At 53.0% G+C, this 25,852-nt stretch overlaps 4 protein-coding genes across 8 annotated transcripts; 1 reads left to right on the top strand and 3 right to left on the bottom strand.

Moving 5' to 3' along the window:
- Window positions 1–1,345: 1,345 nt before the first annotated feature.
- On the top strand, window positions 1,346–9,751 carry PRICKLE3 (prickle planar cell polarity protein 3). Of its 4 annotated transcripts, none has more exons than XM_023525989.1 (9): window positions 1,346–1,502; window positions 2,702–2,787; window positions 3,586–3,769; window positions 5,663–5,776; window positions 6,115–6,252; window positions 7,053–7,256; window positions 7,349–7,535; window positions 8,385–8,462; window positions 8,967–9,751. In XM_023525989.1, the coding sequence occupies exons 1-9, from the start codon at window positions 1,461–1,463 to the stop codon at window positions 9,518–9,520; spliced, it is 1,587 nt and encodes a 528-aa protein (XP_023381757.1). In that variant the 5' UTR covers window positions 1,346–1,460; the 3' UTR covers window positions 9,521–9,751. The 4 variants fall into 4 exon arrangements, with proteins under 4 accessions (XP_023381757.1, XP_011383434.1, XP_023381756.1 ...); XM_011385132.2 differs by having other exon boundaries at window positions 8,163–8,462; XM_023525987.1 differs by having other exon boundaries at window positions 1,500–1,518; window positions 8,163–8,462.
- Window positions 9,749–12,570, bottom strand: PLP2 (proteolipid protein 2). The gene is made up of 5 exons (XM_011385133.2): window positions 12,353–12,570; window positions 11,119–11,271; window positions 10,919–11,014; window positions 10,352–10,442; window positions 9,749–10,155 (listed from the first exon to the last, which is right to left on the bottom strand). The coding sequence occupies exons 1-5, from the start codon at window positions 12,446–12,448 to the stop codon at window positions 10,133–10,135; spliced, it is 459 nt and encodes a 152-aa protein (XP_011383435.1). The 5' UTR covers window positions 12,449–12,570; the 3' UTR covers window positions 9,749–10,132.
- A 1,091-nt stretch (window positions 12,571–13,661) lies between these two features.
- On the bottom strand, window positions 13,662–17,663 carry MAGIX (MAGI family member, X-linked). The gene is given in 6 exon segments (XM_011385130.2): window positions 13,662–15,894; window positions 15,896–16,113; window positions 16,116–16,151; window positions 16,907–17,023; window positions 17,127–17,364; window positions 17,441–17,663. Coding segments are annotated over 6 exon segments (795 nt in total). The 5' UTR covers window positions 17,561–17,663; the 3' UTR covers window positions 13,662–15,828.
- A 137-nt stretch (window positions 17,664–17,800) lies between these two features.
- On the bottom strand, window positions 17,801–25,062 carry LOC105309045 (G-patch domain and KOW motifs-containing protein-like). Of its 2 annotated transcripts, none has more exons than XM_011385131.2 (11): window positions 24,544–25,062; window positions 23,721–23,875; window positions 23,499–23,623; window positions 21,599–21,708; window positions 20,659–20,872; window positions 20,121–20,253; window positions 19,313–19,439; window positions 19,004–19,127; window positions 18,842–18,911; window positions 18,233–18,318; window positions 17,801–18,148 (listed from the first exon to the last, which is right to left on the bottom strand). In XM_011385131.2, the coding sequence occupies exons 1-11, from the start codon at window positions 24,714–24,716 to the stop codon at window positions 18,014–18,016; spliced, it is 1,452 nt and encodes a 483-aa protein (XP_011383433.1). In that variant the 5' UTR covers window positions 24,717–25,062; the 3' UTR covers window positions 17,801–18,013. The 2 variants fall into 2 exon arrangements, with proteins under 2 accessions (XP_011383433.1, XP_023381758.1); XM_023525990.1 differs by having other exon boundaries at window positions 24,510–24,683.
- Window positions 25,063–25,852: the final 790 nt, after the last annotated feature.

Below are 25,852 nucleotides of genomic sequence, written 5' to 3'. Positions count from 1 at the left end.
GCCTTCTCAGTGTGTCTTTTTTGGGGGACACAAAGGGAGAAATGGGGGAGAGGAGGTGAGAGGAAGCTCCGCCTCCTACCTGCTGGATGCCGATCAAGTTACCTCACCATTTTAGACTCCTCCAGTGGATTTGTCCGAGCAGCATCCTCGGCGAAGCCTCGCCTGCTGATTATTCTAAGAACCCTGCCCAACGCCCCACTACAGGCCACAGAAAGCCCTGTCTTTCTAGGGTTCTGTTCTAATTCTAGTCCCTTAGCCACATGCCTTCACAGCTCTGTCCTCAAATCCTCAAGAGCTTCGAACAGGGCCCATACTTCACAGGGAGACTTCCCTCTACCCTCCTGTCCCCATATTCTTCAGACTCTGCTGTCTCTCCATTTCCTTGCCTCCGCCCTAGCTGGAAAACCGGGAGACCGGCTAGGCTGCGAGGCCGAGAGGCAGGGTGCTAGGGTGACTCCTTAGTTCATTCATTCCCTTTAACCCCTCCCCGACTCCTCCCTGGGGCGAGGAGAGGAGGTAAGTGACAGAGGTGTAGGGAATAGCACGGGAAATCCCCGGTGCCTATGATGAAAGGCCCGCCACGCCTAGTTAGAGACCCGGCTGGGCCCCTCTCCTTCCAGCCCCAGGACACTGGAAAGCCTGAGAACAATGAGAGACACTTGGCTCTGGGGCTGAACTCAGGGAAAGGGATGTGTAACCAGAGAGAGAAAAATGGGAACAAGGGAAGGAAGGTTTTAAGATCTATTTTTCAGGACTGGCGTGACATCTGGGCCTGTAAAGATGGGAGAGAGAAGGGAAGAGGGCACGGGAACCTGGCCAGTGATTTTAACCTCCTCCCCATAAATCTCAAATAATCCTGGCTCTGAAGCGATGGGAGCCCCTTAGGGGTGTATAAGATCTAGCTGTCTGATGGGGGCGAGGGAGCACCAGATGGGGCTACATAGAGTTGAGGACCACTCTAACAGCATTCATCCGGGGGAGAGTTCCTCGGAACATCACTAGTGGGGAGGGGGCCAAGAGGTGACTTTAACGACTCCCCCAAATAAACATCCAAGATAAATTAACACGAAGCGCCAGTACAAGTACACTAGCGCCCCACCCCTTGCAGTCAGGTCGCCACTTCCAAGTCCTCCCTCCTCCACTACAAAGCCCTCAAGCCCTAGAAAGTCCCGTAAAATGCCACGTGGCATTTTGGGGTTCTGGAGCCCATGGGAGTAGGGCAGGGAAGCTCTCTTGCGCCGCGCTGCTGGGTTGCGTGCCCTTCACCCCTAGGCAGGGGGCGCCTTGGCCCCAGAGAGACTACAGGCCCAGGGGCGGGAGCTGCAGGGCGCGCTCCTCCCCCGCCGGTGTCAGGTTTACGGAACAGAGCTTCCAGGCTGGACGCGCGATAACCTGTAACCTGACGGCCGCAAGGATTCCATTCGCCTGACCGGCTCGGCTTGACCCTGCCCGCCCGCGCCATGTTCGCGCGTGGGTCCCGGAGGCGCCGCTCTGGGCGCGCGGTGAGCGAGACTCAGGGTAGTGGCGGGGGTCTGGGGTAAACTGAGGCCTAGAAGAGGGGGCAGGGGATAGCGCGGAGGCGCCCCATCGAGGCTCTGGTAATCCCCATCCCCAGAATTCCTAGACCAGATTGGCTGGGGCTGCTGAAGTATGTAGATGAAGGAACGTAAAGATCTGTTGATCCACGATCCCTGATCACCTCTACGCACACCTTTATCAGCAACCCAAGGACCTAGTGTGCGTCCCTCTCGTGTTAATTATGGAAGGAGATTCTGAAGGCCAAAAGATTGGGTCTTGGGGTCCTGGATGAAACAGTGGTCTTTTGAGCTTCTGAGGGAAAGGACCCCCCCGCCCCCCGCCTTGACTTTGGCAGAAGGTGAACTGAAAAGTGAGGTCCTACATTCCTGAAGTGCCCAATACTAAGGGTCAGGGGATTGGGATTTGGCAAAAGAGGGCTTCCAGGCTTCTACTTCAGCGAGGGAGCCTTTGACTTCCTAGATAGGTGGATCTCTCTCTTCCTTTGGAAGTGGTCTGTGGGTGGGGTCTGGGCTTGGTGGTCCAGAGGAGTGAATAGCCCTAGAATATGAGGGTAAGGGCCAAGGCTTCTTGGGGTGAGGTTTCTGAATGGATCAGGGGCCTCCTGAGGTCCTGGAGGAGGGTCTCCAGTTCCTTGGATATGAAAGGGTGAAGTCAGGGTTTGGGCAGGGGCCGGGGAGTTTTATGTGTGGATTCCAAGTAAGGATGGGGTCTCAGACCCCTACCCTGTGGAACTGGAGTGCTGCTGGCCTCGTGGGTGGAGAAGGGGCTGAGATGAGGTCTGAGGAAGACACTCAGATTAGGGACTCTGTACTCTGAATGAGGGGAGTACTGAGTTCTGGGGGAGGCGTTTGAGCCCTAGAAGAATCACAGGCGTGGCGAAGGGGATGTTCAGGCTGGATGGGGGGGAGTCTGAGACTGGCCTGGGGAGGGGAATCCCCTGAAAAGAGAGTATATAGGGAAATGGCCTCAGCTGTCCCGCCTCTACCTCTGTTGTGTCCCCCTCCCCCGCGCTGCGGGCGCTGTCCCAGCCTGCCCAGCGCTACCCTGGTGGGACAGGCCCCAGCATGCAGTTGCGGGCCTTGGAGTAGAGAGGCGGGCGTTGATTTCTTCCACCCCGCCCCCTCTCCTCTCCGGGTCCCGCGTCTGACCCCGCCCACTACAGCCTCCAGAGGCAGAGGACCCGGACCGCGGCCAGCCCTGCAACTCCTGCAGGGAGCAGTGCCCTGGCTTCCTGCTGCATGGCTGGAGGTAGGTGACCATCCCAGGGCCTCGCCTTGTTCAGGGCCTCGCCTTCAGAGGAACTGCCCCAGAGGCTTAAGCTACGCCCCTAGACTGGAAGGGGGGCGGTGGGAGAGGGGGGCCATGGTGGTCCACAGTGTAAGCTCAACTGGGGAAAGAGCTTCCTGCTCCAATTCAGAACCCCACCCTCTGACTCATTCCCTATTGTCCCGTTCCCAAGAGATCTCCACCCAGGACACAGCCCCAGACCTGCCCTCCCCTAGCCTGATCCCCATCCCTGGGGGAGATCCTAGGTCCTCGGCTCTGAGCACCGCCCACTGACCTCCATCCCCCTTCCTGGACTAGGAACTCCTCTCCCTGACCTAGTGCCCTATCCTCCTACTGAAGTCCTGTACCCAAAACATCCCATAACATACCACAGACAGAGCATTATTCACAAGTTCAGAGCCTCGGCATAGGCTAGAGTCCACCTCCAGGGAAATTTCCCCCACAATGTCCAGAACCAGCCCTGAGGGTAAGCCCCTAGCTGTATAACTCCCAGTCTCAGACTCAGAGCCCCGCCCCTACTCCGGCCCAAGTCCCTGAGTTGAAAGTCTTGAGAAGGCCTGGAGACTCCTGCTACAGCCCCACTCCTTCACCTCTTGTCCCCAGGCTCAGCCCCACCTCCTCTCAGCCACGCCCCCAGGCCCAGGGTCCTTTGGTAGTGATAATCTACATGTTTCTACCCCTGAGTTGGACTTACTTGGGCTGTTGAGGGGTCCGAGTGGACTACCCTTTAGTAACTGACCCCCATCCCGGCCCTCTCAGAAAGATCTGCCAACACTGCAAATGCCCACGGGAGGAACACGCGGTGCACACGGTGCCTGTGGACCTGGAACGCATCATGTGTCGGCTAATCTCAGACTTCCAGCGCCACTCCATCTCCGATGATGACTCGGGCTGTGCCTCAGAGGAGTATGCCTGGGTGCCCCCTGGCCTCAAGCCGGAGCAGGTGACCAGAAGGCACCACCCACTCTTGCTCTCCAGTGGGTGCACACACGGCACACACACACACACACACTCAGATGGAAACCTATTTCTGGGGCAACAATAGGGTGTATGGTCAGGCTGTGCCTGTCTTCCTGAGCTGTCTGTGATCTAGGAGTGGTCAGCCCCCCAAACTTGCAAGAAACCCTGAGTGATCACTGGGCCATTTCCCCAGGGCCTGTTCACCCCTTCCCTGCCCTACCCCTTACCTCAGGGGTTCTCCCAGCACTCCATTCACCACATCTCCATTGATTAATTCATTCAACGGACAGCTATTGAGCACCTACTGCATGTCAGACACTGTTCCAGACACAGACACAACAGTGAACGAAACAAAACAACTAGATTCCGGTAGGGAGCGACATTTAATAAGCAAACACCTAAATAAAAAATACGTCAGATGGTGTAAGGTCCATGAAATAAAAAAAGCAGAGGGGGGGAGTGGAAAGAAATTTTAGAATTGTAAATAGGGTGCCCAAGTAAGCCTGTGTGAGAATATGATGTTTGAGCTTCCTGAAGGAGGTGAAGAGTGAACTATGCAGAAATCCGAGGTTAGAGCAATCCAGCCAAAGGGAATAGCTAATGCAAAGGCCCTGAGGCAGGAGTATGCCTGTGCATTAGAGCAGAGTGAGCAACAAGAAGAGTGGAGGTGAGGGCAGAGAGGTGGTGGGGAGGGGCCATGGAGGGGACTTGAACATCTACTCTGAATGAGGAAAAAGCCACAAGAGTTGTGAGCAGAGATGGGATGTGATTTGTCCTAGGGTTTAACAGGATTCCTGAGTGTAGAACAGACTGTAGGAGTGAGGGTAGAAGCAGGGTACCAGTGAAGGGGAGGCTACTGCAATAGTCTAGGTGACCCATGACAAGTGCCGGCAGTAGAAGTAGTAAGCAGTGGTCAGATTCTGGTTATATTTTGAAAGCGGAGCTGAAAGGATTTGTTTGTGGGTATGTGAGAGAGAGGAATCAAAGATGACCCTAAGGGTGGTTGGATTAACTGCTGTGGGTCAGGCCAAGGCAGGAGCACGTCTAAGCATAAGTTTGGTTTTGGCATCCAGATGCCCATTAGATATCTGAGCAGCCACGTTGCCCAGGAACTCAAATGAGAGGTCATAAGGCTGGAAGTGTGCGTTTGTGAGGCATTCGCCCCAAGATGGCATCTATAGCCATAAGGTTGGATGTGATTCTCAAGCAAGTGAAGGGAGACAGAGGCAAGAGGACCAAGGACTGAGCCCGAGGACCCACCCATATTTTGGGGTCAGCTAGTTGGGGAGGAACCAAAAGAAGGACAGAGGAGTAGCCAATAGCTTTCCTTTGGGTAAGAGGAAACCCAGGACGGTGTGTGTCCTGGAAGCCAAGGGAACAAAGCATTTCCAGGAAGAGGGAGTCATCAGCTGTGTCCATTGCTATTGATGGGTCAAGTTGGATGAGGACTGAGACCTGAACAATAACTTTAACAATGTGTATATCATTGATGACCATGACAGGAACAAATTTAGAGGAAGGGCAGGGACTGAAGGGGCAGGGAAAGCTAACTGGAGTGTAGTCTGGAGAGAACTGGAGGAGAAGAAATGGAGACAGTGAGTGCAAACAGCTCTTTTGAGAAATTTTTTCTGTAAACGGAAGGAGAAAAGTGAAGCAGCAGCTGGAGGAAAAAGTGGAGTCAAGACGTGAGGGAACTCTCAGCATGTTTTTGGGAGGTGACGGAAATGATCCAGCCTGGAGGAAGGAGAGATGGAGGAAGTCAGAAGTTCTCTTCTGATGACTTTAATTTTCTCAGAGAAGTAAAGACCCACCATCCCACTGCATTCCAACTCACCCCTGATCTGAATTTCTTCTCCCATCCCCCATGTCCTCTCAGGTATACCAATTTTTCAGCTGCCTCCCAGAGGACAAGGTCCCCTATGTCAACAGTCCCGGGGAGAAATACAGGATCAAGCAGCTGCTGCACCAGCTGCCTCCACACGACAGTGAGGTGAGGAGAGAGAAGACAGGAAGGGCATGCCAGGTAGGGGCACAGCCTGGGCAAATGCTGGGCTGCTGGAAAGAAATAGGCAGGGTCAGAGGAGAAAAGGTGAGCTGATCTGAGGTGAAAGGTCTGGACGGGCAGGGGCAATCAGGGGACATTTCTTAGCAAAACCACAGCTGGGCCTTGGGAGAGGAAGGAGGTCAGGGGTGGGTATTTCAGGCAGGAAGCACCATCTATACAAAGACCTAGAAGTAAACTTTTTGAGCGTGGATGAAATTTGGGAGAGGGTTGGGGGGTGGGGACAGACATTAGGGGAGGGCCCTGGACGACCCCTGCTACTCTAGGCACAGTACTGTACTGCACTGGAAGAGGAGGAGAAGAAAGAGCTCAGAGCATTTAGCCAGAAGAGGAAACGGGAGAATCTGGGGCGTGGCACTGTGCGCATCTTCCCAGTGACCATCACTGGGGCCATCTGTGAGGAGGTGAGCCATGGAGGGCTTCTGGGAGTGAGTGATGCCTTTGCTACAAGCCCTGGGGTTCAGGGCCCATCTCCCAGGCCCTGGAAAGATGAGGCCTGCCACTTAAGCCCTAGTGGTCTATCTCTAGTGTCCCCTCTGGTAGATGGGGTCTTTTCTTCACATTCCACTGTTAGGCAGAAACCATCTCTAAGGCCTCCCTGGCCAGTGATGACTGTATACAGGACCCCCTGGTGGATTTCGCCTGTCCCTCAGATCCCACTGTTAGGTGCAGTCTGTCTCTAAGGAGGCCCTAATGGACCTTCTTCATTAATTTCCTGCCCTCCACCCAGTGAATGCGGGGCATCAGCTGTCTCTCTTGTCCTCTTGTGGTCAAGATTTGTCCTTAAGAACCTACTTACAGTGGCAGGGCCTGTCTCTAGAGCCTGGTGGTGGGTGGAATTTGTCTCCAAGGCCCCCCGGTGGGTGGAGCCTGATCTTAGATACTACTGTTAGGTGAGATCTGCTGCTAAGTTCCCCCCAATGGGCCTGGCCTGTCTCTATGGTTTCCCCAACCCCCCAAGGGTGAGACTTGCCTTTGAGGCTACCCACAATGAATAGGACCTGTCTTTGGTTTCCCACAGGAGCAGGGCCAGTTTCTAAGGCACTCCCCATCCCCCATGTAGGCAAGGCCTGTCTCAAAGTTACCCCATAGATGAGGCCAATCATGAAGGTCCACCATGGGGAAGGCCCAAAGTATGACACATGCCTTGGCTGATCCCCATCCAACTATCTTGGTGAGGGTAACAGTGTCTGTCATCTGGCAGTGCGGGAAGCAGATTGGAGGTGGGGACATTGCAGTGTTTGCCAGCCGTGCAGGCTTAGGTGCCTGCTGGCACCCCCAGTGTTTTGTGTGCTCCACGTGCCGGGAGCTGCTAGTGGACCTCATCTACTTCTACCATGCTGGCAAAGTCTACTGTGGTCGCCACCATGCCGAACGCCTGCGCCCACGCTGCCAAGCCTGTGACGAGGTTTGTGCCTCTCTGCCCAGGGCTGGGAGTGCAGGGTGGGAAGTGCCAAGGGCAGGCCCTGCTGACAGCCACAGATGGCCTGCGCCCCACAGATCATCTTCTCCCCTGAGTGCACGGAGGCCGAGGGCCGGCACTGGCACATGGGTCACTTCTGCTGCTTTGAGTGTGAAGCATCTCTAGGAGGGCAGCGCTATGTCATGCGTCAGAGCCGCCCCCACTGCTGCGCCTGCTATGAGGCCCGCCACGCAGAATACTGTGACAGCTGTGGGGAGCACATTGGTAAGTAAACATGGCACTGGACAGCTGAGCCACAGCACCCCCCCTCATTCCTCCTATCCACCATTATCTCCCATACTTTCGGTCTAGCTCTAGCACCACAGACCTAGACCCTTCACTGCAATTCCTATCACCAATATCCCCTGTCCTGCCATACTTTCTAACCTCACCCACACGGCACTAAGATCTAAGATCCACTGCTTTCCCACCAAGATCATGCCCCACCTTCTAAGTCCTGCCTCAAAGACCAAAGCTGCTTCTTCAGGCCCACCTTCCAGTCTCCTACCTGAAGCCACTTCTTAACGTTTAAGCCTGACCCACATCTTTAAGTCCAATGCACATCCCCTACTCTGGGAGGGAGCACCCTGGGAAAGAAAGGGAGGAGGAGAAGGAGATATTTATCAGCCAATTTCCAGGAGAGAAGTCTGAGGAACCCTGCAGTGAGGATTAAACCTCGGGTTTCCTGCTTTCTCAAGAGAAGTGCCCCATTTTGGAGAGGTGGGGGAGAGGGCGTTTCTGAGTACCCTGCCTCAGATTCATTGCCTCTTCTGGAGAAGAGCCCCCTTCAAGAGGAGTGGGGAAATGCCTGGAGGCTCCGCCTTAGTCTTACCCCTCCCATCATCCCCACAGGCCTTGACCAGGGCCAAATGGCTTATGAGGGCCAGCACTGGCACGCCTCAGACCGCTGCTTCTGCTGCAGTCGTTGCGGGCGAGCCCTGCTGGGCCGCCCCTTCCTGCCACGCCGTGGCCTAATCTTCTGTTCGAGAGCCTGTAGCCTGGGGTCTGAGACCACCACTCAGGGTCCAGGCCGCCGCAGCTGGAGCACAAGCACAGTCTCTGCACCGTTTGCAGCTTCGACAGCCTCTTTCTCTACTGTGGAGGGGGCGTCTGAGACCGCCAGCAAAGGCACCAGCACGGAGCCATCGCCTGGTGAGTTAACCCTCGAATCAGGCACAGCCACTCCCATGTCCTTTATCCTCCCCCTCACCGCGCTGCAACCCTGGCCCCTCCCCGTGAGCCCTTAACCTGTGGCATCCCTGGGCCCACCCCAAAACCACTCCAGGCCTAGTCTCTACCCAAACTTCATCCTCTCATGTACCCTGGTTCTGCTCTCCTGTACAGAGCTCTCCCCTACCTCAACTTGTACCTGTTTGAGCCCAAGTTCCTCCTCCTTTCTTCCAAATACTTGACCCTCCACCCTATTGCAAACCTAATCTGTTCTAGCCTATGCCATGCCCCCATGCATCAATCCAGTCCTGCTCCTCCACTCAGAGCCTGTCCCAGGCTTCCTATTTCCCGGACTCCCCACTTTGTTGCCCCTCTCTGACCCCTGCCCCACTTTCCCAGTCACAATGGGGGAAAGGAAAAGGCCCTTCCACAGGCCTCCCCTGAGAGAGGGGCAGATACAGGGACTCCCCACATCTCTCTTTCCAGCCGCAGGCCCTGAGGAACCCACCCGCTTTCTGAGAGGGGCCCCTCACCGCCATTCCATGCCTGAGCTGGGGCTCCGCTGCGCCTCCGAGCCCCCCACAGGCACTCCAAGCCAGCCGGCCCCAGAAGATGGTGCCTTCAGTCGCCAGAGCGCCCCACGTGTCAGCTTCCGGGACCCTCTGGTGTCTGAGGGAGACCCGCGGCGGACCCTGAGTGTGCCCCCAGCCCAGAACCGCAGCAGGCCTCGCAGTCCTCCTCCCAGGGCCCCCCGCCGCCACCACCATCACCGCTGTCGCCACTCCGGCAGACACTGCCACCATCAGTGTGACTCAGGATCCGGGTGGGACTCGGAATCTTGCTCCAGCTCACCCCGCAGCTCTAGTTCCGAGTCCTCAGAGGACGATGGCTTCTTCCTAGGAGAACGCATCCCACTGCCCCCGCACCTGTGCAGGTCGGTGCCTGCTCAAGATACTGCAATGGAGACCTCGAATTCCCCATTTCCACCACCCCCAGGGAACTCACGCCAGTCCAGAGACAAGAATTGCATAGTGGCCTGAGGCAAGGCAGTCCTGGGGGCTCCATTCTCAAATTGGTGTAGCTGTGACCCACCCCGCAACCTGTCATAAATCCCCTTCTATCCTTTGTCTGTTTGTACTGTTGAAGTAATTTAATATTTGGTGTAAAACAGGCCTGTTGGCCTCCTTACTTCAGCTTCCCCCCTTCTCAATTTTCCTGCTGCTGATGCTTGAGATTTTCCACATTTGATCAAAGGATTAATTTATTCATTATCATCTAACAATCCGTTTATTATTTATTTATATGTATCCCTCCACAGAACCACCCTCCACATGGAGGTTATTTGGAGTGGGTCACAACCTGGGGTCTAGAGGCTGAAATCTGAGACACCTTTCTCATTTTGTGGCTTAGGTGGGGCATAGTCCAGGCAGAATTGGTGTCTCCTTTTGGATACTGCAGAAGGGGACAGAGGCATACCCGTAAAGGTAGCCGCACCCAGGAGGGTGATTGGCAGGCTGGAAGACAAGTTCTCCCAATAAAGGCACTTTTACCTCAATAGGGGGCTGGGTGTTGGCTGCAAGTGTTGTAGGGGTGGGGAGGAGTCATTTCAATGGAGGTGTTATTTGCAGGTTGCAGAGAGAAATGGAGTTCACCTACACCGGGCCATCTGCAGGGTCTGTTAAGTAAGGAAAAGAGAGAAAGCATTGGTTGGATCCATATGCCCATTTTATAGACAAGAATACTGAAGCTTATGATACTTATTGGCACTAAAGCTACAAGCACCAATAAAGGACAGAGATGGCATTCAATCCCTTAGGAGACCCCTTCTCTCCTCAGCACCCTCAGCAACACCCTCCTACACACACACTTACCAGTAGGGGCTGCTGTATGTCTTTGCTGCTTCAAAGGGAAGGTGTCATATGCATCAAAGCCAAAAAGGCACGTAGCAATTAGGCCCAGTACCTGGGGGTTGGATTAGGCTGGTCAGCCTACTCAGCCTCATACCTCCTTGTACCCACCACTTCCAGTAACTGCCCCATGTAGGGATGGTGACTAAAACCCCAAGTTGGGAAGCCAAAGAGCCCCAGGGAAAGGCCAGGAATTTAGACTCTACTCACGCCCTCCCTCTTCCTAGTAGGGTGGCCACATGTGGGCCCCAAATATAGGCGGGACCGTTCACAGTGTACATTTGTGACAAAGTTTTAGCAGATGGCATTCCAGTGTGTTGACAAAGGTCCTGTATTGGGACGAGGATGGCCTTTTACAGTAAATGATGATCTTGGGAGGAAACCAGGACCTGGGCCAGACTTTACTACAGGCCCTGAGGATAAATGTGGCCTGCTGTGGGTCCTACACTTTCTGCCAGAAGCAGTCAGAAATGGCCCCTGGATCCTCAAATCCTGCTCTCTGTGCTTTGGAGCTGCCTCCAGGGCCTTTACCCCTGCGATGATTTTGGAGTGGTGTCCTCTCTCAATAAGGACAACAATGGAGGTGATCAGGTAGAGGATGGCTGCTATAAGGCTTCGGAAGAAATCCTGTGAGGGGTAGGGAGAAGAGGGAAGTCAGCGTCCAGAGTTACCAGGATAATCCCAACTGCCTGCACCCTCCCTAGCCTTGTCATTTCTGGCCCCTTTCTCACACTCCAAGGCCAGTTGATGATCTTTATCTTGGTGTTCAGGTCACACATGTAGATGACAAAGAAGATAGCAGCAAGGATCATCTCAAACACCGACAAAGAGGAGTATGCTGATGTGGAGGCACTAAAGCAGATCAGAATCACCAGGCACAATATCTGGAAAGGTGACATGAGGAAGCGGGGCCTCCGTCAACTCCCCGGGCTGAGGGAATGGGTTGAAAACAGGGGTCTCAAACTCATATACCTATCAGGACTGGGAAGATGACAAATAATCATAGCTAAACATTTACTGCGTGCACGCTTTGTTCCAAATATAGTTCTAAGAGCTGTACGAATATTAGTTCACTTAATTAACCCAACAACCTAATAAGCTGGGTACTGTTATTAGTATCTTTATTTTGTAGATGAGAAAAGTGAGACAGAGACATTAAGTGACTTGCTCAGGATCACCCAGCTAGTATGGGGTAGAGTTGGGTGCTTTAGTTTCCTCCGTTTTTCCCCTCTAAGATAGAGGCCGCCTGGGAAAGTGGCCCCACCAGGTGTTTCACGAGCACTGCTGGAGCCAGCATGAGGCCTTGACTAGGCGGGACGTGCGGTTCCCCTGGCAACCACTTTGAGAAGCGGTGAAAGTGACATGGGAGGGGCAGGACTGCGGTTAAAGGCGCCGCACCCCTTTTACAAGTGACTCAAAGGCGGCTCCCACTTTCAAGGGGGTGGGAAACCGAGGCTCTGGAGCAGCCGAATAGCTAAGGACCTCCTGCCTCACCACAGAAGGATGAGGAAGAACTGGAGAAAGGTGGGGCGCCCTACCCCACGGGACTAGAGCGCGGGGCTCCGCCCCAACAGGCCCCGCCCCTGGGCGCGTCGCCAGCACTCCCGACAGTGCCCAGGCCGCGCCACGCCCTGCTACTGGAGGTCCTCCACCTCCCAGCCCCCTGGGACCCCTTCGATGACTCCACTGATGAATCCACGCGGTCTTCCTCCACGGGCCCCCCATATGTGCCATGGACCCCTGGCCTCACCCCGTGGCCCAGCAACTCCTGATTGACCACGTTCTCCAAACCCCACTGACTCGCTCTGCGCCCCTGGTTTCAGACCTCTGACACTAACCCACCCACCCCGGACCCACTGACCAGCACCGCCGGCCACCCGCCTGCCTCACCGAGGGCCTCCTGGCTCCGCGTGATCCAGCCACCCCACTCCGCTTTTGCCCACCCGCCTGTCCCGGGACGCTCACAATCTCAGCAAACAGAAGAATTCCCTTGCGGATGCGCAATAAGTTGGTGCAGGCGGCCCAGCAGCCAGGGGCAGAGAGGCGCTCGGAATCCGCCATGGCGTGGGCCGGAGTCCTTCGGGGCGCAGATCTGCTCGCTGATCGAGGGTTCGAGGACACTGCACACCCAGCCGCCTTGCCCGCCGTCTGGCCGGGAAGGGGGCCCCTGGGGCGAAGGAGGGAGTGAATCATCGCGCCGAGCAGAAGCGGGCGGGGCAGGAGGGGGCCGGGCCAGGTGGCTGCCGCCCCGGAAGCCCCCCCGCCCCGCCCGCGGTAGATACTCCCCACCCAGTGCACAGCCACCGGGGTGCCCCATCTCCTGGGGCGCCAGCCTTTGAGGCTTGACAGGTCGGGGTACTTAGAGCGGTAATAGCGAGACTCTTTGCCCTTTTAGAATATAAATGTGCCTGGAGCTGCCTCAACTCTGAACCGTGGGAGCTGTGTTCTGGAGGGAGTGGCTCAGTTTCCTTAGTTGTAAAAATGGTCGAGGCCCTGGTGAAACCCAGAGTTCGGAATATTTCGAATTTTAGAAAGTTTTCTCTGTGCATGTATGGTATATTACTTAACACTCTCCGTGGGGCCTGAGGCGGGCCCATTAAAAACACACACACACACACACACACACACACACACACACACACACACACACACGTTATTATTTCCTCAAAGGTGTGGACGTTTACAATAAGTGGGATAAACCAGGACTGAAAATTGTGCCTTAAGTCAGGTCAGGTTTTGTAACCAAATGGTGCCAGACTGTGGGAATACTGGCAGTTTCCAAAGCTTTGAGGACTTTGGAATTGTGGACCATGGAATAAACTTCTTAGCAGTGATGGGAATGAGACTGTGTGTAGCAGTGCACAGGCTGAGAGAAAACAGGGCCTGGTGAGCATGAAGCTGCTCAGTAAATGAGGGCTGACATTATCAATAGTGTCAGAGCCCAGGGTTGTCTAATTCTCTGTTCTGCAGTCCTAGGGAAGTCCTGGCCCTAAGTGCTGAGCCTCCACTTTCTGGTTCTAAGGAGAGGGGCTGTCAGCCCAGTCCTAGATGAAGAATGGAGAAGGAACACAGGTTTTATTGCCGGGAGCTTGGGAAGATGAAGGGAAGCCTCCTGGGGTGCCAGGAAGGTGACAAGGCTGATGACATTGGAGAGTGTGTTACCCTGAGCAAGTAATTTCTCCTGACTCAGCCTAGATTTCTGCATGTGAGACAGGCACCTGGTCATGGAAATCTTGAATCTCCCCTGAGGTGTGCTGGCGGACACACTCTCTAGACTAGACATTGGTTTTATTCTCATCTCATTTGAGGAGAGGAGAGTTGTGGCTAGGCCAGGATAGTTCAACCCAAGAGCCCTCCTGGTCTCCACTCCCCAGCCTGGAGCTCCTTAAAATCAAGGAAGGGGCTTCCCTCTTTCAGCCCAGTGAAAGAGTGATTGGATAGTAGAAGGAATGAAACATACTTTTCCCAGTGCTAAGTGTGTGCTTTCCAAATCTGTAAGGACATGCCTGAGTTTCTAGAACACAACAAACTCTGCTCTGCCTCAGGGCTTTTGCACTTGTTCCCACTGCTGTCAATGTCCTTCCCCCAGCACTTTATATATCTGGTTACTGGTCATTCAGGTCTCAATTCAAACATTATGTCTTCAAAGAGTCCAGCAGCCCACCATCATTACCTCCAACATAACCTCTTTTTGCTGTCTTCATAACTGTCACTTCTCTCTGAAATTAATTTGTCTCTTCTGACATCTATCTACCCCCCAATACATCAGCTAGATAGGCACTGGGGAGATGCTAGGAGCATCTCCCCAGTGCCTATCACAGTGCAAGGTAAACAGTTGGGGCTCAATTAATACTTGTCAAATGCTGGTGAGTTAAGGCCTGGGAATCAGGCCTTGATTAAATCTTGCTTCAAACCACCCCCCCTCAAGCTTTATATACTCTTTGGGCTTCACTCCCCTCTTCTGTGAAATAGACGTATCAGGATTGTTGAGTAGATGTGTAACCAGATGAAAACAGATAGTGCAGATGAAGTTAGTAGCAGGGATAAGGCTAAATGGTGGCTGGGGTTACTAATATTAGTCTCCTGGGTGTGACTATGATTATAGGACTGGGGGTCTGGAGCCCTTTCCTGACCTCCCTAAAGCCACACCTCTACCAGGCTTTGAGTAAGGGGCAGCATATTCCCCCACAATATCCATAGCGCTAACCATTCAAAGGTTCACCTCTTCACTTCTTTATACCCCAACTCCCAGCCTGGCTTTGCAGTCCTTCTCTCCTTCCCAATGCCGCCCTGGACACTTACACTCCAATCCTTCAATTTCTCCCCCCACTCTGGAGCCCTCCCCATAGGGGTGAGAATTGCCCACTCCCACCTGACCACAGCTTCCGTCTTGGGTGTATGGGGCCATGTGTTCAGGATGTGGTGACAGCGGAGGTGACTGGACATTTCTGGCCTTGGCCAGTACCTGGCTTCGGGGCCCCGCTTGGAGTCTCACTGGCTATATAAGCCTCAACCTAAGACCTCTGTCTCCAGGATGGAGGAAACTCTGGCCTCTTCCAGGACCGGGAACGCCCAGTGTGTGGCGTGTACACACAAGCCCGGCCACAGTTCGTCACCATCTATGGAAGACGGGGGTGCGGCCCAAAGGTTCTAACAGCCTTTTTTAGCCCAGGCCTCTGACTCATACCTTCCCGGCTCCGCCCCAAAGGGGGCTCCAGGGCCCCAGCCTGTGCCCTTAGGGTGTCAGTCTACAGGGCAGCGAAAGCTGACCGACCAGGCCAGAAGTGAGACTGCAGCTTCCCGATGAAGGAAGCAGCCTGGTTTCTAGCCTTGCTATCCGGCCTGGCAGCTGAGGGTCTGGATGATTCAGGGTCAGGTTTGTGGGTATACTAATGCACTCTCACCACAGCAGGCCTACCTCTGCATTCCCCATGCCACTGAGCAATAATTTTCTGTGAGCGCTGCACACCTCCAAAAAAAGTGGAATGAATGAATAGGTTGAGAATCAGGAATTGGCAAAGAGAAATGGAGTGGGGAGAAAGCACAGCGGGCTGAAGCTCAGTAGAAGCAAAGACCCTTTTAGAGGCATGAAAGAAAGAGCACTTGTCAGTAGTTGCAAGAAGAGGCCCTCCTCCAAACCAGATCGACCCACCCCCTCTTTTACCGGGTAGACTCGGGAGCCCCACCCGGCCTAGAGCACTTGGCAAGTCAAGCCGGGATCTCACCACTTTATTACCTCCCCCCTCCCGAAACAAGAAGCTCAGGTTGGGCGGGTCACGAAAGGCCATACCACTGACGCTGCGAGGGGAGCGTGGGCTGGTCGACTGCACAGCAGGAGGGGGAACAAGGCCAAGTGTTCTGCACTCGATGCTAGTGCGCGGCTGGCACAGCACGCCAGATCCAGGTGGGGCAGTATTGAGTACCCAGCCATCAGACAATGCTCAGTGCCTTCGCCTTCTGGCTGCCAACTCCAGGGCAAGCTGCACCGCCGCTGGGACCCCGGGGGCCCATTGAGAGCCGCTCCTTGCTCAGTACCAGCCAGGGTCCCGGGGAACCTAGGGTTCGGTGGGTGGGGTCCTGTGTGTGGAGCTCAAGAGGAGGAACTGCGGAGCCATCTGCTGCTGCCTCTGGACTAGGCTCTGGGCTGCCCTGGGTTTTGAGTCTCGTACAGGATTGAGGATGCTGAAATGGGGAAGCGCTCACGCTATGAGACCTCATTACCTCTTGCCCCCAGGATCTGGGCTGCGATCTGGGGATGGTAGGACTGTAGGTTAGATTGAGCAGTAGGGAGGGGAACAGAGACCTGGGCCCCCTAGCCAAGGGTGGCCAGGAGACTCCAAGGGCCGAGGGTGACAAAGCCACGGTCCCTTAGAGAAACATCCCGCCAAGGCCTGGACACGCCTTTAGGAAAGGACACAACCCTTCCTCACCTCCAACACCTCCTTTTCCGAGACCCCGCCCCTCCTAGATCCAGAACACGCCCTTCAGAAATCATTTCCCAAATCCCCAAAGGAAATCAAACTCTAACCATAACAACCCCAACTCTCCCCTTACTCAACCTACCTCCCTGTAATGTTAACCCTTTCCCTTATGTAACCTTGTGTTTATTTACTAGACCTCTTACTCTCTGCATCCCCATACCATCCCCTTCCGGCTGAGACCCACTCTACCTTCCCCTCAGAGGACCATGTCCCTTTCTTCTGACAACTGCTTTTACCCCAGACCCTTTCCTTCCTCTCCCCTCCCAGTACTTCGAAATCCTCCTCTCTGAAATCCACCATTATTTCTATCCCGGGACCCTGCCCTCCCCACTGCCGCTTTTGAGAATATCTGTCCCCCTCACAGAGACCAACCCACTGAGACCACCAAACTCTTCCCAACCAACACTCCAGACTCTCCACTCTGTGATCCTCTCCTACCCCTCAGAGATCCCAGACCCCTCTCCCCTGGGAAACCCACCATCTCCTTTCTGGGGCCCTCCAGCCTCGCCCTCTCAGACTTGCTAGGGTGGGTCTCAAAGAGGCGTGCATAGCACAAGGTGGAGCCGGGGGCCCCCTGTGCGAATCCGCTCCACGACCTGAGCATGGGTGAGGCCCAGAGTTGACTCTCCGTTGATATGGAGCACGAGGTCACCAAGTTGCAAGAATGCAAAGTGTTGTAGGAAGGGCAAATGGCCAGCACTCCAACAAAGGATGGGGATGAGGCTAGCACCATAGAATAGAGGGTGCCTTATGGCTCTCTTGCAAGCGACCACAGCACTGTGCCGCCCTGTCCTTCGGCAGCCCACATACTGCCAGCGGAGCATTCCTGGCTGCTTCTCGGCCTCCACTTAATGTGAAGCCAAAGCCTGCGGAACCGTGGACCAGCATCACAGAAAACCGACCAGAGGACTGGAGCAGCTTCGAAGCACAACGTGCCTTAACCTGAGTCACCTGGGGTGGTGTGGTACATGTACCCAAGGTCTCTGGCCGACGATGCTGTAGTAAGGACACGAATATACATACACTGCCAATCTCGAGGCAGGTGGCCTCGATTAGGAGGATGAGACGGTACCTGAAGCCGGTATTCCACGAAAGTGAGATTAAGCAGCTGACTGTACGTGAACTCAATGTCCGCAGAATCCACCTCACTAACAGCTGATGGATGAAATAGGGGATCAGGATTGAACTCCATATAAACTACCTAGGTCCTGCCCTTTGAGTAGCCATTTTAGATTCATATCAATGCCTAGATTGCACAGACAGGTCATCTGCCCATTTAACTGTTCTCCTCATACGCAAATGGATCCTTTAACTTGTCTGACAGCCCAAGGAAGGTGGTAGGGCTGCAAAATGGAATGGTTCCCACCTCAGCACAGCTCCTACCTCCACTCACAGCTCAGCATACCGTTTATGAGCTCTTCGTTTTACTAAGTAGTTGAAATGGTTTTTATTACATACTAACTGCTAGTAAATACTAGGTTTGTTTCTAGCCTCCCTTCTGGCCAACCCGTCTTGTGCCCTGTCCCTGTCCCAGGGTTGCACTGCAAGTGCAGGATGGGACAATGATCTCCCCACCTTCACAAAGGCAGGCCTTTCACACTGTACAGAACTGGTAACCGCCTGGGGGATGGAGTGGGTCCATGGGTCAGTCTTCATCTGAGTCACTGGGGCCCATGTACTCGCAGACAGCATCATAGTGAAGCTCCATCAGTCGATTCTCTCTCCGCAGCTGCACCACAACCTGGCTCCGCTCTCTGTCCCGGCCCAGCATACAGCCCACCTAGAGTAGAGGGATGTGGAGTCAGCTAGGCCAACCCAGATACCGGGACACGCTCCCACTCCCATTTCCAGGTCTGGGACTCACCCTTCCAGCATGTGGCCCCAGCACCACCATCACCCGGCTGCCCTCCACCTTGGGGACGAGGGTCTCCAGCATGTCTTCCCTGACTCCTAGAGACAAGGAGAGAGGAGTGAGGCCTGCGGCAAGGGCCAGCCCCGTCAAGGTCCTGTCAGAAGGACCTTTCCTGTATTCCCCGGAGCCACTCTGTACCCTGTTGACAGACGGGAGTCCCACCACATCCATTTCAGATGAGAAAACCTAAGGAGCAGTTCCTAACAATAGTTGTACTAAAGGGAGCATTTATGTACGATGATGATGGGTGGTGGTAATAACAAGACACTGTTTATCATGGCCATGTTGTAAGCCCTGCTCTGCAACAGGGAGCTCAATGAACGCCCCTACAAGACACCAGTCGCAAGAGGGAGAAATAGGTCATTTCCATGCTAAGTTTGCAGATGGGGAAAGTAGGGCTCCGATAAGTATCTTAATGTTCTGTTGGAGGATGCTGGGCCTTGCAAAAAATCCTGAACTCTGCCCAACCTCCCAGCCTTTGCCTGGGCAGTCTCTTGGCCTAAGACGGTCTTGATCAGCCTCCCGGATGATAATGACCCAGTGGCCATCCCTCAGACTCACCTTCCAGGACCCAGCCTTCATCTGTCCGACACACACAGGTATCTGGGCTAAGGACATCTTCAACTGTCATCTGGGGAGAGATCAGGGGATGTGAGAATGCTAAAAAGTTAAGGGGGCCCGGTCCCTGAGGGAGGAAGGGGACCCAGGCTGTGAGGTTCCCACCTTGGTGTTATAATACTGGCCACCCTTGTGCAGCTTGTCCACAAATCTCACACGCAGGTCCCTGTGCAACCAGTGCTGACTCCTGGGGGCTGCCTTCTCACTCTTGGCTGCAGGCTCATCCTGTCTGTGGAGATGGGACAGACACTAGGCTTAGTCAGATGCGCATTCTGGTCACCCCGCCTTTGCCCACCCATCATGCTACTCCTAGTTCCTTCTATGCACCTGACTCACCCTGGAAGCCTCCTCTGACTGCTGGAGCCTCCCCACACCCCTGCCCTCTACTGCCATCCCAGATGCCCAGGGTCCCACCGGTCTGGAAGGTGTTTCCGCTTCCTCTCTGAGTCCTCCCGCCGGATGGGGAGGTCCTGATCCTGGAGGGCCTTCCATGATGAGGCTGTTCCATTCTGTTGCCCCGGGGAAGTTTTGCTCACCTGGCCTGTTCAAGGAGGTGTAGGTAGAAGCAGGAAAGAACTTCAGTATCTCACTCTCTTTCCTTCCTGGTCACGCCTCAGCCTCAGGCTACTTCCCATTTGCCAAAGTGTCCCCTTTCGCCATCACACCTTTGCCTGGGCTATTAAAATACTTTCTCCTTCCTCTTGACAGTCTCCGTCTCCTTCAGAAAGCCCTTCTCAACCACCCCAGCCTGCGCTGACATTGCTTACCTGAGTCAACCACCCAGTGTGGGCTAAGAGTCCTAGAGAGCTCTGTCAGCACCCGTCTCACATCTGCCAAACTTTCCCATCCTACCAACACACCTAGAACGCCTTCCTCTCCAGTCATGCCCTGGTCCTACCTACTCTCACTCTCTAGCAAAGGAGAGGTTCAACACCCCAAATAGACAAAGACCTCCTGAGGGTAGGAATTGGTTTCCACACCTGTTTCTTCTCCCTCGGAAAAAGGCTAAAGACCCAGGGTTACTAGATCAACCTTTCTTTAATCAAACTGAATAAACCACTATCTTCGTTCTCATCTCCTGAGCTCTGAGCAGAAGGTGCATCCGCCAGGCAGACTGCTGCCCCTCTCCTCTGTAGATCTAACAACCCCTCTCCCAAGACAGGCTCTACCACCCCCAGGAATGCTTCTCCAACTCCCCCAGCTAGGTAAGAGGCTCACTCACTGAGATCCAAGGAGTTCTTGTCAAATTCCTGCTGGGAGACGGGCCGCAGGCAGTACTCACTAACAGTCACCATGCGGCTCCCCATGACCAGACGAACCATGGCCCGAACATTGTCAGGATCAAGGCCTTCCACCTAAAGTGTAGGCAGGAGTTGAGTGGACTTGACCCATGTTTCTAGAACCAAGCACTCCACCCTTACCTCCAACAGGCCTGACCCCTGTGTCTCCCTCAGCAGACTGTGACCCCCAAGGGCAGGGACCAGGTCTAGTCCCTGTGTCTTCCCCACTGGACTGTGGGACTTGGGATATATTTTAAGCATTTAATCCTCAGGGACTTGTGGCATATGACATGTTGAAAACCGAGGCTCAGAAAGGCCCAGCAAGTGGTCCTAAGTTCCCGAATGAACTAATAAGCCAGGCAAGCCTAAAAGACAAGGACTTCTAGCCTTGCTACCCTAAACCTAATTCTTCCTTCCTGACACTCGCATCAGTCTTCCCTGCTGCCTGTGTTGGGTTCCAGGCACATCGTGGTTCCTTACCTTCCCATAGAGGCCTCGGTGAGGGCCTGAAAGAACGATCACAGCTCCTCCAGGCACCAGTCCTTGAGGCTGGTCTTCCTTATCTTTCTCCTGCTCTTCATCTGGCCTCGACAGGCGGTGTGGGGCAGTGGGGGCCAGGGCCTGGATTTCGGTCAGGTTGGCGCCCAGCCCTAACCCTTTGGGCCTCAGTGAGTTGACACAGGGCCTAACCACTCTGAAGGGAGCACAGAATATGGGCTTGTTGGGGGATGCAATGGTCTTCAACGCCCCATTCTCCTCCCCAAACCCTGCCCAAACCCCACCCTATCAATATATTCAAGAATATACTTTCCCATCTCATGTTAGGACAGGTTTTGACCTACAAAAAAGGCAATTTCATTTGGTTCAACCTAATAACATGCCGCATACACCATCTATTACATAGTTATCTACCGTGTAACCAAACACACCAATATTTCCACAAGGGAAATCAAATGTTCACACCAAACAAGAAAAACAGATTATAAAATGCTCGAAGTCAGTTTGGGTCACGTCTAGCTGCCAAAGGTTTATGAAAAGAATGTTCAGAAATGCAAAGGGATTTTAAGTCCATGTGATAAGAGCAAATGGCTAATCTATGCTTATTTGGGGCCAGGGCCGACTGTGAGTGCTTTATGTGTATACTTTCACTCAGCTCTCAACAGACCTAGGAAGACTATGCTGTTGTTATCCTTATTTTTCAAATGAGGAAACCGATGCCCAGAGTGGCAATCTTTCCATAAATGGGATCCTGTTACAGTTTCAAAAAGCAAACAGGAGTTAGAAGCAGTACTAGAAGACTCCTGAATTGGTTAGGGTGGTAGTTTGTCCATCCCATGCCTGGATGGTTCTGGGTGGGCGGTAACCACAGGGGTCTCATTCACGGCCCCGTCCGCTATTCCCTTGCTACCCCAGAACTCACTGGTTGAAGGTGCGGCCGATGCCCTCTCCAGGTTTCCAGCCCATGCCCCGCAGCATGGCCAGCCCGTAGGCCTCCACAGGGACTGCCTCATAATTGGCCTCCTCTGGCGCCTATAGGTTCAGGCATAGAAAGGATGGTCAGGCTTTGCTTACGGTGGGCGCTCTGAAATGCGTTTGCTATCACTCGCTAGGTGACCCTCAATGCTTCTTTTCCAGTCAGCTCAAGGGTAACTCGCTTTCCTCTCACCATTCCTCACTTTATTCCTCCAGTTCAGTCCTTGGACAAATATTTACTCTGTGCCAGGTGCTGTTCTAGGTGCCGGAGATAAAACAGTGAACAAAACAGACAAAAACTCCTGCCCTTGTGGGACTTATGTTCCAGTTGTAGAACACGGAATAAATAAAATACATAAAACGTGATATGTCAAGTGGTGATAAATTATTTGAAGGAAAATAAAGCATGTTAAGGAGATGCAGAAGGACAGAGAAAGGAGTGTCACTAAGTTGATATTTGAGCAGAGACCAGAGAGATGGCAGAGGGAGCCATGAGAATATGCGAAGGAAAAGTGTTCCGAGCAGAGAGAACAGTAAGAGCAAAGGTGCTGAGGCGGCACGAGATCTAGTACATGTGAAAAACATCATGAAAGTCAACCTGACTGAAACAGAGATGTGGAGACAGAGAGGGGTGGTGAGAGATTAACTGAGAGAGCTGGGCAGGAGCCACAAGAGGGTAGCAGCCACAAGGGGGACCAGTGAGGAAGTAACTGCAACAGTCCAGATGAGAGATGCTAGTGGCTCGGACCAGCATGGTGGTAGTGGCGATGGGGAGAAGTAGCCAGATTCTAGGCGCATTTTGAAAAGGGAGATGAAAGGATTCTGCTGACAGATTGTATATGGGGTGTGAAATAAATAAAGAGGGGAGTCGAAGGTGATGCTAAGGTTTTTTAGACTAAGTGAGAGGAAGGATGGGTGGAACTGTGATCAACTGAGATGTGGAAGGTTGTGAGAGGAGAGAAATGAGAGAAATGAGGCCAAAGCCGGAACAGGATGGAGAGTGAAGTGAAAGTTTTTTCTTTTTTGTGATGAAAAAATAACAGAGAACATATGAAGGCTGATGAGAACATTTCAGTCAAAAGAGATGCTGGTCTGGGGCTGTAGGAAAACCCGGCTCCAAAGCATTGCAAAAAAGTGAATAAAGAGGTGAAAAGTTGGTCCATGGGAATGAAAGATAGACTTCATTACTTTCGTAGACACATCCCTCACCTTTCCTCTCACCTCCCATCATCACTCCCTCAATTCTTTATAGCTGCTCCAGATACACCATAAGTTGCCTCACTGTTGTACACACACATCTATTTCCTGCCTCCATGACACTGTCTCAGTCATTGCTGCCATTAGGAGTGCTCACCCTGAAATTCCCTTTCTCACTAAACCCTACCTTTTCCTTCCAGGCCTCACTGCTACCACTCTGGTCTTAGTCTCCATCATCTCTAGCCTGGACTGCTAGTCTCCTTGCTTCTATCTCCACTTACTAGTCTGTTCTGCTCACACCAACCAGAGAAATCCTGTCAAGTCATAAGTCTTGTCCCTTCTCTGTTCAGAGCCCTCTCATGGCTCTCGTTTCATTCAGAGTAAAATCTAAACACCTCGCCATGACCCACAAGGCCCTGCCTGGTTTAGCCCTCCCACTTCTGACCTCATCTACTCCCCGCCTCACTCATTCCACTCCAGTTACATCAGTCAGTCTCCTTGGTGTTCCTCAAACACTCTAAAAGAAGAATGAAGGGATAGGCAGCAGGCCGCTAGTTTACACACAGACTTTCCCTGTTGTGTGCGGGGAGGCAAGCCTGGTAGACAGGGAAGAGAGGCTGGGGCTGGAGAGGGATGAGGGGCCAGCTTACTGTCTCAGCCTGGGGTTCGCCAGCTGCCCCTTCCCCATTGGGGGTGCATCCTTTCTGGATCACGGGGATAGCAAGCATGGGGTCAACACCTGTATTCTCTCTCTCCTCCAGAGACTTCTTGGATTCTAAGGAAGAATGAGAGGGAGCAATAAAGTTCCACGTATGTTTCCGTTTTCCTCCCATTCTTCCTTTACTGGGGTAAGGCAAAGGGGGATCACTCACCCTCAATGAGCTCTTTCATAGCCTGGGACAGCATCCTATCCATTACAGCCTCAACATCTGTGGATGGCCCAGAGGCCTGGGTCGGTGGCTGCCTGCGATAGCCATTCTGGATCAAAGGGATGATGAGTTCCTTCGGAGCTTCTGAGGGCTTCACACTGATGTAGACACAGAGGAGTGAAGTCAGAAGATTAGTATGGTCACTGGGTTCTGAACCACATCTCATTATTTAGAGAAATCACCAAGGGCCCAACTCACCTCCAGTCCCATGGACCATGTCCTCTGTTCCGACTGGCTCGCCTATCTGATGGTTCTTTCTTTCTTTGGATTTTCTCCTCCACCCCCAACTTTTAATTGTGCTTTTGAGGATCAGTCCTCAGTCCATGGCTTTTGCAATCACCCACAAATCACCATCTTCAGCCCAGACTCTCTCCCCAGCTCCAGGCTCCACACCAGCCTCCCCTAACCTTAATCTGCCGTTCCATCCCGTTCCCCATATCAGAGAAGACCCACCGCATCAGTTAAGACATTAGGGGTCTCGTCATTCTCCCCTCCTTTCCTTTTCTCGGAACACAGACGCCTCAGGATCCCCCAGACCGAAAGACGCTCCCTCTCAGGAATACATCCTCTCTTGTCAATCCCCACGTCCATCAGGCTCAATTTCTCCACCTGTCCTACAAACACCCGCTTCCTCACCTCCACGAATTTCCTCTGGCGGTATTCAGGCTTTCCAGGCCACTGTCACCAAGACAATCAACTCATATTGCACCCTCCCGCTTGCACCCACCGTACCAATTTCCAAGGGATGAGAGACCCAGCGCTTCACCTCTGCAACTCTCTCCCTTCCACGGTCTTCAGGAAATCCTTCTCCGGAGCCACACCTGCGCCATCTCCCGAGTTCGCCAGCCGTCTCTGGGCGAACGTGCGACTGAAGTGGAATGAAATCGGGGCAGTAGAAGCTCCTGCCGGCCGCAAGACACCATCTCCAGCGTCCGCCATCTTGCTTCTCTTCCTGGCCGGTGAGCTGCTTGCTGGGAAGTTTAGTTTGGGTTCAAGTTGCCCGGGGCCTGACGACTAGCGTTAGAACTACCTTCCCACAAAACTTCGCGGCATCGACAGATGAAGGCGGATAAGGGGCGGTGGGAAGCAGTCATCGCTCTTCTACCTCATAGGCGCGCGTCACGCCAAGCGTGCAGGGAAATGTAGTTCTTCAGGGAGATAGGCGTGGTAGGAGGATTCTTTATCGCCAAATAGTCATTCTTTCGTGTAGGCGTTTGACTAGTATTTACTGATCGCCTTCTGTGTGCACGTCACTGTGTCCTACTGGTGTGGGAAGTGTAGGTAAGATAAATCGTTAAGAAAAAAAATCTGTGCATGTCAGTTGTGTACAATAATAAATAATAGACATGTAATAATGGTGCTTATCGATGCCAGATTTAATACTCGACAAGCTCTGGATTCAAATATTAATAAAAATAGACCTCCTCTTCTCTAGAAGCTTGTAGTGCAGTGGGGAACAAACGAATATTTAAAAAAAAGTATTTCCTACCAACATTAAATATGTTGTGAGAGCCAGGCCCTAAGGTTTCAAAAAATTAGATTCCTCTTGTGTAAGACCTTAAGAGTTTGTAAAGTAGAAGACCGATACTTAAACAAATAGTCCTAAAACAAATACGACAAATCTACGAAAATATTCATACCAAGGAAATCATTGAAGATGTGCAAAAAGATTTTTATATGAGATTCACCACAGTATTATTTATTGTTGCAAAGGCTTGAAGACCACTTAAATGAACAACAGAAGGGGATGGGACGAAAGGAATCATAGCACATGTCTTGGATGAAATGAATACGCCAGAGCCTTTAACCCTTTTCCCGTTTGCCTTGAGAATACTCGAGGGTGGCGCTTGCAGCTGCAGTGTTTACACTCCCCCCCCAAAACTCGCAGATTATAGTCCTAACCTTACCCCCAAAGTTTGCCATGAAATATCTTGCTTTTATTATTATCTTTGCATCACTCTAGTATATCGATAGTCTCTGGAAACAAATTACATCATTCTATTTATAGTAGTCAGTCACGATGACTGAAAATGTCAAAACCTAGAAATGTAGCATTCCTACACGGGATGTTAAAT

This window comes from Pteropus vampyrus, unplaced genomic scaffold (assembly GCF_000151845.1).
Source record: "Pteropus vampyrus isolate Shadow unplaced genomic scaffold, Pvam_2.0 Scaffold663, whole genome shotgun sequence".
In the NCBI taxonomy this organism is placed as follows: Eukaryota; Metazoa; Chordata; class Mammalia; order Chiroptera; family Pteropodidae; genus Pteropus; species Pteropus vampyrus.
Note: the sequence above shows the minus strand (reverse complement) of the source record. Positions and strands in the feature narration are given on the sequence as shown.